This window comes from Brassica napus, chromosome A10 (assembly GCF_020379485.1).
Source record: "Brassica napus cultivar Da-Ae chromosome A10, Da-Ae, whole genome shotgun sequence".
Classification (NCBI taxonomy): Eukaryota; Viridiplantae; Streptophyta; class Magnoliopsida; order Brassicales; family Brassicaceae; genus Brassica; species Brassica napus.
In genome coordinates, this window is record NC_063443.1 from 12,532,128 (window position 1) to 12,545,987 (window position 13,860).

The 13,860-nt window shown below is 37.8% G+C and overlaps 2 protein-coding genes and 1 pseudogene across 2 annotated transcripts; all 3 read left to right on the plus strand.

The window, feature by feature from the left end:
- The first annotated feature begins 180 nt into the window (after positions 1-180).
- On the plus strand, positions 181-4,225 carry LOC106371598 (disease resistance protein RPS5-like). The gene has a single exon (XM_048743023.1). The coding sequence runs from the start codon at positions 1,212-1,214 to the stop codon at positions 3,849-3,851; it is 2,640 nt and encodes an 879-aa protein (XP_048598980.1). The 5' UTR covers positions 181-1,211; the 3' UTR covers positions 3,852-4,225.
- Positions 4,226-4,861: 636 nt separating this feature from the next.
- On the plus strand, positions 4,862-9,634 carry LOC111201439 (annotated as a pseudogene).
- LOC111210424 (L-type lectin-domain containing receptor kinase I.9-like) lies at positions 8,542-9,453 on the plus strand. The gene has a single exon (XM_022710813.2). The coding sequence runs from the start codon at positions 8,542-8,544 to the stop codon at positions 9,451-9,453; it is 912 nt and encodes a 303-aa protein (XP_022566534.2).
- Positions 9,635-13,860: the final 4,226 nt, after the last annotated feature.

A 13,860-nucleotide genomic window follows, 5' to 3' on the forward strand; every position in this document is an offset into this window, starting at 1 on the left:
TGAAATCAATTCTGACATAAAAACCGTTAACAAATGATAGCAGTTAAAATTTCGCAGAGTCAAATTGCAACGTGGCAAAATTTGGATCGTCAGATCAAAAACATCAGTAGGCTAACCGTTTAAAGGAAACGGCTATAATATTACCCGCCACAAAAAAAAAAATCTTTACTTGACGACGGATTGTGATGGTATTTATGTTTCTGTTACTACGGTTTCTGGATTCGTGTCTTGTTTGTCAGTCCAGGGTTTATGAATTATAATAAATGCTTCCATTACGGATCTTGCTGCTCTCAAAATCTCAGCGACAACTCGCGTGGAACCAGGTGCATACCACGTGTTTGATGAATTGTCTCTGTGCACAACTTCAGGACCGTTATGGCTTGAAAAGGCTAATGATTACACTTGTTATGTTTTCTTTCGCAAGAGCTTATGGCAAAACTACAAACTGAGCTTGCTGTAGCTACGGAATGCGTAGCCATGCTCCTCTAGCCTCTAACTCAAGGGATATTAAATCAACGGTACATAAACTCTAAACCCTTTTAAACACTAACATGTATGTTGTGATGCTCGTTAGCTATTATTGTTCTTTATCTCATTAAGTTGTCAGTTGTGGTTGAGAAGAACAAAACAAACAGGTATACATACATATATGTTGGCACAAGGAGAACATATTAAATGCATACAGGGGAACTCATTTCTCTCCGATGTTGAGTTAAGACAAATCAGTTTGATTGATTGAAAACTGAACTGAAGTCTTGTCGATGAAGTGGTTTACACTGTATAGTTTCGCAGATAAGTTGCTTTAGGAGAGCTTGTTGGTCACTCTTACAGCTTTAGTCGTTGATTCTTTTGATCTTCTTTGTGACTTCCTAATCCGTGTTGATGCAATTTTTCAAGAGAATAATATTTTACTGAATTTATAATTTGTCTAATATTTTAAGTAGACCTAAGAGCTTGGTTTGTTTTAGGTCTCAGCTTGACTATAAAAAAAAATTAATAACCGGATTTATTACTTATTGATTATATTATACAATACAAGACTTCAGTTTTTGGTCAGGAAAAAAAATATTTTAAAAAGACTAGAATAAACGACTTTTTTTGCTAATTTAAACGGTGTGTGCAGGTGAAACCATCTTCAAGTTTCTTGTTTTGGAACTCTCTTTCTCACATTATATCATTTTTTCGGTTCCCTCTTTCTCGTCTGATCAAAGATGGGAGGTTTTTTCTCTGTTCCCTTGTCTGGTGATCAAGTACTGAAAGATGTTTCTCACCTTTCATGCTTCAAAGCGAGTTACATTAATAGTCTTGAGGAGAATCTCGCAGCTATGCAGAGAGACATGGAAGAGCTCAAGGCAAGACAAACTGATGTGTTAAGAAGGGTCGAGAGGGAAGAGGAAACCAAAAGTATGCAACGGCTTGCAGAAGTCAACGTATGGCTTAAAAATGTTGATAACGTCAGTAGACAAGTCAGTTATCTGCTTAGCAATAGAACTACTGAACTTCAAAGGTTATGTTCAAAGAAATCAAGATCAAACTACGGTTATGGGAAAAGGGTGTCTTTGATGTTGAAAAAGGTCAATGATCTCAACTCTAAAGGAGTTTTTGAAGTTGTGGCTGAGCCGGCTACTGAAACGTCTACAAAGGAGAAGAGGCTCTCCAGATCCAGACCGGATATTGTTGGCCGGGAAACAATTCTCAAGAGGGCTTTGAGCCTCCTCGTGAGTGGTGAAACCGGGAGTATAGGTCTGTACGGAGTTGGTGGCGTAGGCAAATCAACTATTCTCCGAGAGATCAGCAACAAGATCACTGCCAGATTTGAGTTTGTGATTTGGGTTGTTGTGTCTCAACATCTGCCTGTCAAGAAGATTCAAGAAGAGATTGGTAGGAAGCTAGGCTTTCATGGGGAGGAGTGGAACCAAAAAGAGGAAAGCCAGAAGGCCAATGATATACACAACTTCATGAAGGACAGGAGATTTGCGTTGTTACTGGATGATGTGTGGGCGAAAGTGGACTTAACGAAGGTAGGAGTCCCATCACCAACAAAAAAAAACAAAAGCAAAATAGCATTCACCACCCGCTCTCGAGAGGTGTGTGTGCAGATGGGGGTTGCTGACCCGATTGAAGTCCAGTGCCTTGCTGAGAATGATGCTTGGGACTTGTTTCAGATGAAAGTTGGAGGACACGCAAGCTGCTCGAAAATTCAGGAGACGGCAAGAGAAGTTGCTGGAAGATGTCATGGTCTACCACTGGCGCTGAATGTTCTTGGCGAGACCATGTCTTGCAAGAAGAAGGTGCGACAATGGAATGATGCACTACGCGTCCTGACTTCTTCACCTCGCGTAGAGTTTGCAGAAAAGGAAGATGAAATTCTCCCGATTCTCAAGTATAGCTTTGACAGTTTGAAAGTGGGAAAGTTGAAGTCATGCTTCCAGTACTGCGCTCTATTCCCTGCAGGTTCTATGTTGAGTAAAAATAGTTTGATAGAGTATTGGGAAGTCGAAGGATGTGTGGGTGGATTCGGAAGTCGTTATATAGCCAAGAACCGAGGTTATGAAAATATCAATACACTTGTTCGTGCTGGTTTGTTGATGGAGAGTGATGACAGTACCAAGTTTGTTCAAATGCACGACGTGGTTCGTAAAATGGCTTTGTGGGTGGCTTCTGATCTTGGGAAGAACAGAGAAAGATGGGTTGTGGAAGCCGGTGTTGGGTTACGTGATATGGTACCTGTTCAAGACTGGACCGGAGTGAGAAAGATGTCGCTGATGAATAATGAGATTGAAGAGATATCTGGCGGTCACGAGTGTCATCAACTTACGACTCTCTTTCTCCAACAAAACAGCAACTTGGTGCGTATCTCTGGTGAGTTCTTTCAGTATATGCCAATGCTAGTTGTTTTGAATATGTCCTTCACTGAGCTCGAGGAATTGCCGGAGCAGATATCACGTTTGTTCGCTTTGCGTTATCTCAACTTGTCACGGACAAAGATAGAGCGACTGCCAGATGGTTTAGGAAAGTTAAAACGTCTAGAACATCTCAACTTGGAAACGACCAAGAGACTCAAGAGCATTTATGGGTTATCAAATGCATCAAGTCTGGGGGTATTGGCACTCCTAGATTCAAACGTTTCGCTCGATGCTAGCACGATAGAGGAGCTGCAACGCTTCGAACGACTAGAAAGGTTAAACATAGACATATCCTCCAGTTCAGCTTTGAAGCAATTGCTTAGCGCTCCTGAGTTGGCATATTGGATTGAAGAGGTGTGTATTAGAGATCTTCAGAGTGACGAAGCATGTCTGGTTTTGCCAACAACAATGATGCAACTCCGTAAGCTCATCATAAAGAGGTGTGGTGTGTTGGAGATAGATATTGGGAGAGCATCAGACGACACGTTTCTGATACATCCAAAACTAGGGAGCCTCTCAAGTGTGACTATAACTGGCTGCAATGGACTTAAGGATCTGACGTGGTTGCTGTTTGTTTCAAAGCTTACCTACCTTAAGCTTCAGTGTTTAGATAAGGTGGAAGAAATCATAAGCGAGACGGGTGAGCAAAACGCAGGAGGCACAAAGACTCCGTTTGAAAAGCTTAAAAGGCTTGAATTGAGTAACTTACCGATGTTGAAGAGCATCTACAGGAATCCTCTGCTCTTTCCTTGTCTAAAGAAGATTGATGTAGAAAGGTGTCCAAAACTGAGAAAGCTTCCACTCAGTTCTGGAAGTTGCCTTGGTGGTGATGAACTTGTCATCAGTTACAGTGACGACCAATGGATAGAAAGAGTTCAATGGGAAGATAAAGCTACTGAAGAACGTTTCTTGCTTTGCTGTGAAAAGGTATTGAATTTCCCATAACAAAAGTTTGTTGTCTTCTTGGCTTGTGTTAGGTCATCATGCCCTTCTCCTACCCAGGAGATCTGTGAAGCAAGCCTGTTGCTTCTTTGTTTGTTCTGTGTTGCTTTTTTTTTTTGAACACCTTTGTTCTGTGTTGCTATCCTTTTGATTCCTCTCTTTAGTTTGCTTGGTTTGATTTGAATCACAAAGAGTTAATGGTGGTGTGCAAGTGTTCTTTCTAATGAAAATTGTAAGATCCGTTTTGCTTACTCTGTCGATTGTTGAGTCTTCAAATGCTAATGTGTTTGTATTGCCGGAGACTTGATTGTAATATTGTATTTTGATTTGATACGAATCTTGTCTCAGTATCTGTCTCTTTCGTTCCCTACTAATTCTCAGGAATCCCCCCTATTAGGGATTGGGAGAAGGTGAATCTCCTTTTTTAATCTGCTTGGTATTAATGAATTCGTTTTAAAATCTCAGCACAGTGCTTGGTTCTACTGGTTGTAATAGTGATCTTTGGTTCTTGGAGTCTCTGCACAGAGGGGCTCAATAAGTTGATTGATTGAATCAAGGCTTCTGATGTTATGTTAGATACTGATGTGTTAATAATTTCTGTTATGTTTAGGCTTTTACGGTCACTGTGACAACATAATCACCGCAGCCTCTGTGGGAGCTGGATACCACAATCTCCCCGGAGCTTGCAACAATGGCCGCTTTCTAAGCAACCCACATGTATGCGTCTGTGCTTCAAGTAACCTTTGGAAAGAAACATGTGTGGATGCCTGTTGAGAGTAGAATTCTTAGCTGAGGTTTGCTATGCACAAATCATGTGCCAGAACTGAGAGTCTCAATGAAGTAATATCTTGAAGTTGCATGTCCTATCTCCCTTGTGATTGTTAGATTCTTCCTTGGTTATATAGCAGGTATTTGACCACTAATCTCTCATCTGATTCTCCATTTACATTAATGAAGTTTCTCTAAGATACCATCTCCTGCTGCCCCCAAAATAAATCTGGTAGGTAGTAATTAAGTTTACAAATTGTACCTCTGTGGAATTTAGGTTTTCTAAGAGAAATAAACTGTTTCTATCTAATCTTGTACTGCTCTTGGTGTGTCTACAACAGAGACATAACCAACAAATGAAGCAAGACGCTCTGTGCAATTCCCGCCCTCACTTGCGGTTTCTGAGTAGCAGAAGTGTGTATTATGCTATAGTGGTTGTCTATATTTCTTCTCTCTAATCTTAGCCTAGTGATTTGATTTATTTTGCATGTGTGAACGTGTTCTCCTGCCCCCTGTAGAGCTTAATTAAATAATCCTAAAGGGTTAGGTAAACAAAGCAGGACCTAACAGTAGTTTCTGTCACTTTTCCTGTTTTAATTAGTTTAGAAATGTTTGTTACCCCGCATGTAGCATTTGCGTTGTCAATTTGGACTGAAGTTGATTTCATATTCGTTAAAATATTGTGTGAAATGGAATATTTTGAAAACCACGTTAAGCTTTATTTCTAGATTAGTTTAATATCAACGTGTTAGTGGAGTACAGTTTATAAGCAAAACAATATTGATAGGCTTGGATCACTGAAACAGAAGCTCACATCCTTTTCTTGTTCACTTTTTCTCAAGCTTTGCGAGGTTTTGAGAGAAGATCTACACATCAGATCCAGACTCTCTGATTCATCATCTGCATGGCTAGTTGGCTGCTTCAGATCCTGGTTATCTCTTCTCTTCATCTGATTTCTCTATCAAGTCAACAAGAGACGAGGTTTGTCTATGAAAACTTTCGTGACCAAGATAATCTTTATCTAGATGATTCTGCAAAAGACCTTGGACCATTGCGGCTGACAGGCGGTGCAACGTATGAAACTGGTCGGGCTTTTTACAAGAAACCAATTCAGTTCAGTTCCTCTGGACCACTCTCCTTCTCAACTCATTTCGTGTGTGCTCTGGTGCCTAGAACAGGTATTGAAGGTGGCCATGGTCTTACCTTTTTATTATCTTCTTCTATGGATTTCCCTAACGCCCGAGAAACAAGATACTTGGGAGCTTTCAACGAATCAACAAGTGGATTTCCCGTTCTTGCTGTTGAGCTTGACACTATTCGGAACCAAGAGTTCGGTGATATTGATAACAATCACGTGGGGATTGATGTGAACAGTCCAATATCTGTGGGAATAGCTTCAGCATCTTACTATTCCGACTTGAAAGGGAAAAACGAAAGCATAAACCTGTTGAGTGGAAAGCCCATACAGGTCTGGGTGGATTATGAAGGCACTGTGTTCAATGTTTCCATTTCGCCACTTCAAGTCCAGAAGCCAAGTCGGCCTCTTTTGTCACATCCCATTAACCTTTCAGAGATTTTTCCGAATATATCTCAACTGTTTGTTGGATTCTCAGCAGCAACAGGGAACGCGGTGAGCGCTCACTATATCCTTTGGTGGAGTTTCAGTACAAACAGAGAATCACTGCCGCGACTTGATATCTCAAGACTTCTTGATATATCAGAACTTCTTGAAGTTCTTATTCTACAGCTCCACATAAGAGTCTACCGCCGTGGATTGTTGTCCTGGTTGTGTGTCTGGGTATTGTGGTGTTGGCTGTTCTTGCAAGAGTTTATTTCCACCGGAGGAAGAAGTATTCAGAAGTGTCTGAAACATGGGAGAAGGAGTTTGATGCACATAGGTTCTCTTACAAGTCCCTGTACAAAGCAACAAAGGGTTTCCGCAAGGATGAGTTCCTAGGAAGAGGTGGTTTTGGTGAAGTCTATAGAGGAGATCTTCCGCAAGGCAGAGAAATAGCAGTGAAGAGAGTGTCCCATAATGGTGATGAAGGTTTGAAGCAATTTCTGGCTGAAGTTGTGAGCATGAGATATCTGAAACACAGGAATCTTGTTCCACTTTTCGGGTATTGTAGGAGAAAGCACGAACTTCTTCTTGTCTCGGAGTACATGCCCAATCGGAGCCTTGACGAGCATTTGTTTGATGAGACGAAATCAGTTCTTTCTTGGTCACAAAGACTTGTGGTTGTTAAAGGAATAGCGTCTGCTCTGTGGTACCTGCATACAGGTGCTGACCGCGTTGTTCCGCGATGTTAAAGCTTCCAACGTTATGTTAGACGCCGAGTTCAATGGTAGGTTGGGGGATTTTGGAATGGCCAGGTTTCATGAACATGGAGGCAATGCAGCCACAACAGCAGCTGTGGGAACAGTAGGCTACATGGCACCTGAGCTAGTGACAACGGGAGCTTCTACCGGAACTGATGTTTATGCTTTTGGTGTTTTCATGCTTGAAGTAGCATGTGGTAGAAGACCCGTTGAACCGCAGTTGCAAGTTGAGAGACGTCATATGATCAAATGGGTTTGTGAGTGCTGGAAAAAGGACGCTTTGCTTGATGCCACTGACCCGAGACTGGGAGGTGAATTCATAGCCGAAGAAGTCGAGATGGTTATGAAACTCGGTTTGCTATGTTCAAATATTGTGCCAGAGTCCAGGCCTACGATGGAACAAGTGGTCTTATACCTAAACAACAATCTGCCAATGCCAGATTTCTCACCATATACTTTGGGGATAGGCACATTTGCTCCGTTTATGGTTGATGCAGCTTCATGGAGTTGGTCAGGTCCCTCGATGTCTTCTTCTTCTTCCAATCACTCACCTTACCCTTGTCAGCCAGCAGATCAGCCATGGTCAGAGACTAAGAACTCTCTTCACGTAGTTGCAGAGCCAGAGAAGCCTAAGACTTGAGACTTGCTTACCTACAGAACATTTTGAGTCCAATTCTCACAGCATCAGCAGTTAGAGGTAATGCATTAATGTCAGCAGACAGATCTCTTTGGTAGCTCTCAAGATTGTTCTAATAATCGGTCTTATTTGTCGTTGTTCAAAAAAAAAAATCAGTCTTATTTGTACCAATTTGTTCAGTGTGTCCCTTACAACATGTTTATCCACTTAAACGATTGATTATAAACAAATAGTTTATGTTTCCTCTGGCATAATTATTCCGAATGGCTCTCTGATAGAAAACTGTTTTGGTTTATAAGCTGGAACTCTGTGTGTGTTATTTTAGGATTTGGGAAATAGATTGGATGTTGTTAGAAAAATATGTATGGTTAATAGTATTAGTTGCTATAAGAGTTTTAAGTTGTTAGAAATTTGATAGTATTTGAGAGAAAATGTAAAGCAGCATATGATGTGACGATTGGACAACAGCACACAAACAAGAGACGACAAATCTAGTAGAGTAGTTGATCCTGAGTCTGACTGACATACATACGTGTGACAAGTGACAACTAGTTCATGCTGTGTATTATGTCACATGACTAGGGCGAACTCTAGACCATGTGTAAAATATGTTATTTAATAGTATATTTTGTCTGCTTCCATATATATTAAGATAGCTTCAAGTTGGCATTATACTATCGTTTCAGCCCATGCAGCACACGAGGTTGTCTACTCTGATTCAAGTTGAGATCTCATAACTTAAAATATTGTCTCAAACTGGAATCTTTGGAAAACCAAACCACGTGAAGCTTATTGTTATTTAAATCAACAATATTTGAAAAATTTGGTAGATTTTGATTACTAAAATAGAAGCTCACGTTTTTTTATGTTCATTTCTTTTTTATCCAGCTTGAAAGGTTATAAGATGCATTGATTTGAGGTGAAAGATTTGCACCTCAGATCCAAACTCTCTCTGCATCATCATTAGTAATGGCTCGTTGGCTGCTTCAGATCCTTATTATCTCTTCTCTTCATCTCATCTCTCTATCAAGTCAAAAAGAGACAAGGTTTGTCTTTGAAGACTTTCTTGACCAAGAAGATCTTTATCTAGATGCTTCTGCAAAAGTACATCCCAATGGAATATTGCAGCTGACAAACACTTCAAAGTATCAAATCGGTCATGCTTTCTACGATAAACCACTTGAGCTCGGTTCCTCTTTCTCGACGCATTTCGTGTGTGTTCTGGTGAAAAAGCAAAACATCGAAGGCGGCCATGGTATTGCCTTCATAGTATCTCCTTCTATGGATTTCTCCCACGCACAGCCAACAAGATACTTGGGGGCTTTCGACGCTTCCACACTTGAATCTCCCTCTTCTCACGTTCTTGCTGTCGAGCTCGACACTATCTGGAACCCTGAGTATAACGACATCAAAGGTAAAAATCACGTGGGGATCGATGTGAACAGTCCTAAATCTGTCGCAGTAGCTCCGGCATCTTACTATTCCGACATAGAAAGGAAAAACGAAAGCATGAACCTCTTGAGTGGAGAGCCTATACAGGTGTGGGTTGATTATGAAGGCACAGTGCTCAACGTTTCCATTGCTCCACTTAAAGTCAAGAAGCCAAGCCGGCCTCTTTTGTCACATCCCATTAGCCTTTCAGAGATTTTTCCTAATATATCGAAATTGTATGTTGGATTCTCTGCATCAACAGGGAACGCGGTGAGTGATCAGTACATTATGTGGTGGAGTTTCAGTACAGACAGAGGATCACTGCAGCGACTTGATACCTCAAGACTTGTTGAACTTCCTTATCTTACAGGTACAGATAAGAAGCTTCTTGCGCTGTTTATTATTCTGTTTGGTTGTCTGGCTATTGTGGTGTCAGCTATTCTTGCATGAGTATTTACTTTTGCTAGCAAGTGTTGAATTGTTATTGGAAATTGAGAGAGTAAATGGTAATGAATGGGAATATGTAACCAAAACTGTAGTTACTATTCCTTATTTATTGCTTGGTGATTTGCGGTTTTGATTTCTACTTAATTGTATGAAATAATTAGTATATGTGTTTCACCTTCCAACATGATGTTGCTTTTCCTTTTAGGTTTGGTTAGTGACTACAAAATTCTCAGATTATATAAATCCTCAAAGTACCTCTCTCACTTTTACCAAATACTGGAATGAGAGATATGTGCTCACGCATTACTCCTCAATATGTTTTGTCGGGAAAAGTGCCAATTTCGACCCCAACTATTTCAGTCCCCAACTATTTCAGTCGTGCCAAATACGACCCGAACAATTGATCAGTGCCAAATACGACCTCAATTCAATTATAATTCAAAAAAACTATCCGAACTTCTTAAAACCTGCATAAATCTACATTGACTCTAACAGAAGTTAGTCAACCGTTAACAAGATAAAACGACGTCGTTTTGATATACGAGGAAAAGTGCCAATTTCGACCCCAACACTCTAAGTCGTGCCAAATAAGACCCGAACAAATGGTCAGTGCCAAAAACGACCTCAACTCAATTATAATTTAAGAAAAATTATCCATTTTTTTTAAAACGTATCTAAACCTACATTAACTCTAACAGAAGTTAATCAACCTTTAACAAAGATAAGACGACGTTGTTTTGATATATGTATTTTTTTGTTAAATATGTTCATTTCGGGACTCAAATCCTTGCTGGGATATCTTTTTAAAAGGGCACACTAACAACTAGACTAAAATAATTTTTTGAAATATTATTACAAATTGAAATTCTCCATTATATAAAATACTATTCTTCTTCATCTTATCCAATTTAAAACTTTGGTGATTGCTTTATATATTTTAGTTATTGTTTAATTTGTCTAATATTTTGTACAACATATCTTAGTGAAAGAAAGGTAAAAGGCCTCTTAACATTTTTGAACAAAATATCAAAATATATAACATCAACTTTGGAAACTAAAAAAATTCCCACTTAATTTTAAAAATTAAAAATAATTTATATAAGAAAATTGTATAAATAAATTCAAAGTTTTAAGCATATTTAAGATCGTATAATAATAAATATTTTATTATTTATATTTTAGTAAGATATAATTTTATTAAAGATATGATAAATAAGAAAAACATGTTAATGTATTTATATAAATCAGAAAAAACTGTCATCAAAATTTTAAATTGGATAAGATGAAGAATAATAGTAGTTTATATAATTTCAAATTTGTAATAGTATTTTAAAAAATTACTTTTATCTAGTTGTTAGTGTGCCCATTTAAAAGGGTATCACAACATGGTTTGAGTTCTGGAATGAACATATATTTTTAAAAAAAATAGATATATATATATATATATATGTATATATAAACGACGTCTTCTTATCTTGTTAACGGTTGAATAACTTCTGTTAGAGTCAATGTAGATTTATGCACCTTTTAAGAAGTTCAGGTAGTTTTTCTTAAATTATACTTAAGTTGAGGCCGGTTTTGGCACTGCCCATTTGTTCGGGTTCTATTTGGCACGACTGAGAGTGTTGGGGTTGAAGTTGGCACTTTTCCTCGTATATCAAAACGACGTCGTTTTATCTTGTTAACGATTGACTAACTTTTGTTAGAGTCAATGTAGATTTAAGCACGTTTTAAGAAGTTCGGGTAGTTTTTTCAAATTATAATTGAGTTGAGGTCGTATTTGGCACTGATCAATTGTCCGGGTCGTATTTGGCACGATTAAAATAGTTGGGGTCGAAATTGGCACTTTTCCCATGTTTTGTCAGATAAGAAATGGTATTTGTTAGAAAGCTGGTTCGGTAGTGGTTAAGGAAAGGGTTTGGGACACTAACATATTTCAAGTCGATTTATAGGCAAATCGATGATTTACATACTGTGCGAAACTTAGTCATATTGTTCTGAAACACCTACACGGATATGGATCTCTATTTACGGTCCATTTGCATACCCAAAAGAAAATTTATTTGCAGGCTGCATTTATCTTTGGAGATAAGTTTGTGCTATTAGACTGGCTCGTGATATCCCAGATTAATCCAAAAATAAAAACTTGTTCGTTTATAATATTTATCATAGTTTTATGTTACTTAAAATGTTAAGCTTAACTGGCTCATGTTTTCTACAAGAAACTAGTTAAGCTCAGTCCGTCTCAACCACTCTCTATTCTCAACACACTTCGTTTGCACTCTGGTGCCTAAGCCAGGGTTTGAACAACGTATGATGTTATGACACACATACAAGAGACGACAAATCTAGTAATAGTTGAGCCCGACATACTTACATGTGACAACTAGTTCATACTGTGTATTATGTCGCATGATTATTGTAAATATGGATGGATGTTTCAGTCTAAATAAAACTAGTATTCCATCCAATAAACCATTAAAACATAGAAACATTTTATGACAGCACTAAAACCTATTTTATTTTAGAAAAGCACAAAATATTCAAAAAGTATTTACTAAAAATTAAAATTACTTTTAACATTTATATTTATTTAATTATTATGGTTTAGTATTTATTGAGTAGAGTTACTACAATATTTTAAAAAGACAAAATATAGATCATTCTAAACTGATAGTTTTTTCGACGTCAAAACTAAACAAATAGTTTATGTTTCCTCTGGCATAGTTATTTTTTAAAAGACAAGTATGGTTTAATAATCTGGTTTAATATGGATGGTTTTTAGATTTTTGATAGTTTAATATTTTTTTATCAGTTAATAATTTTGAGATCTAATTTGGCTATGTGACCGGTTCATGATCGAACCCGGTCCAACCATCGGTCAGTCCGGTTTTAAAAACATTTTAGATACAAAAAAGACAAATAAATAACACCGAAGAGGACAAATCTCTCTTTCTCGCTAGTACTCGTGATGGAAAATCCAAGCCTGAGACCTCAACTATATATCTCTTCGTCCAACTATCATCAGAAATCAGGAGCTGTTTCGTGAGTTGCCCAGTTGAATTGCTTGCTGGAGATGGGAGCTCTCGCTCTCACATGGCTGTTTAATTATTCTCTTCTCTCCATGCTTAGCTTCATTGATTTGATTTATTGTGCATGTGAAATGAAGTCTCCTGCATGCACAATGTGGGGATGAATTGGGAATTTGACAGATTTTATAATCTATTTTGAAGAAGATTTTTTGCACATGAAGGGTTTAGTTAATATGGCAAAACGTTAAAAAGCTACGTTCATCATCATATATATCTAGACAACATTAGTAGCTGTAAGCTAAGTTCAAAAAAAAAAAAAACATTAGTAGCTGTTTTGACTTTTCCATGTTTTCTTTCCTTTTAGTCTGGCTCATATTTCTACATGGGAAGGAACCAACGTAATATCTGAAGTATGGTCGTCTGAGTACAGATCTTTGGGGTTTTTGTATGGTCTACGTATAAGCTAGTTCCAAGTTGAAGATAGGACCTGGTGTCAAATCCAGTGAAAGATAACACATTTCTAGTCTAAGACATATTGCCTCTCTTTCATTTTATTTGTTGTTTAAAATTTTGATACATTGATTAAAAATATATTAAATTTACCTCTTTTACTACATTAAAACAAGGGCTTATTTAGGGAATAACCAAGAAAAAAAGAGAAATTAGATTTTTAGAGAGAGAAAAGAAAGAGATAGGAAGAGAAAAGAGGAGAGAGGATGGGATTTTAGTTAGATAGTAAATTTTGGTTTTTTTCTTAGTTATTGGGTGCAATTTCTCTTAAAACAATGTTAACTAAAACAAATTCAACCAATAAAAATCACACTACAGAATATGAACAGTCTAAAAACTAAATAAATTTCATATTTCATATAAATTTGAAAACATCATTTCAGCTGAAACACAAAAAAAAAAATTCTAAAACATCACTACTATTGAAAAAAGGGAGGATAATTTTGTGTTTGATCCGTTTTACCGTTTCTAGGTAACCTACATGCAGCATTGATGTAATTTCATTGGATTTTTTTTTTATAAACCCTATCGGCTGATCCGATTGGTTTCGGAAGGAACGCATTTGGTACCAGGATGGACTCGCTACTACACTGTCTAATCCAAATTTGGAGTACCTTCCGACTAATGTTAGAGGGTAAATCGATCATCTGTTACGATCCACTATTTAAATCACTTGGGCCAAAACCCAAACCCAGACTGGAAAAGTGATGATAATTTAGTTCACATGGAAAATCGAACCCAAAACTGATGTGAGTACGTACCAAACTCCAGGAGATTGATCTATGGTTAAACGTTGGAAGCTTGCAATTACATTTTGAAACTTTATGATTCTGTTTTACAAATTCAATTTCATAAATAAATAATAAAT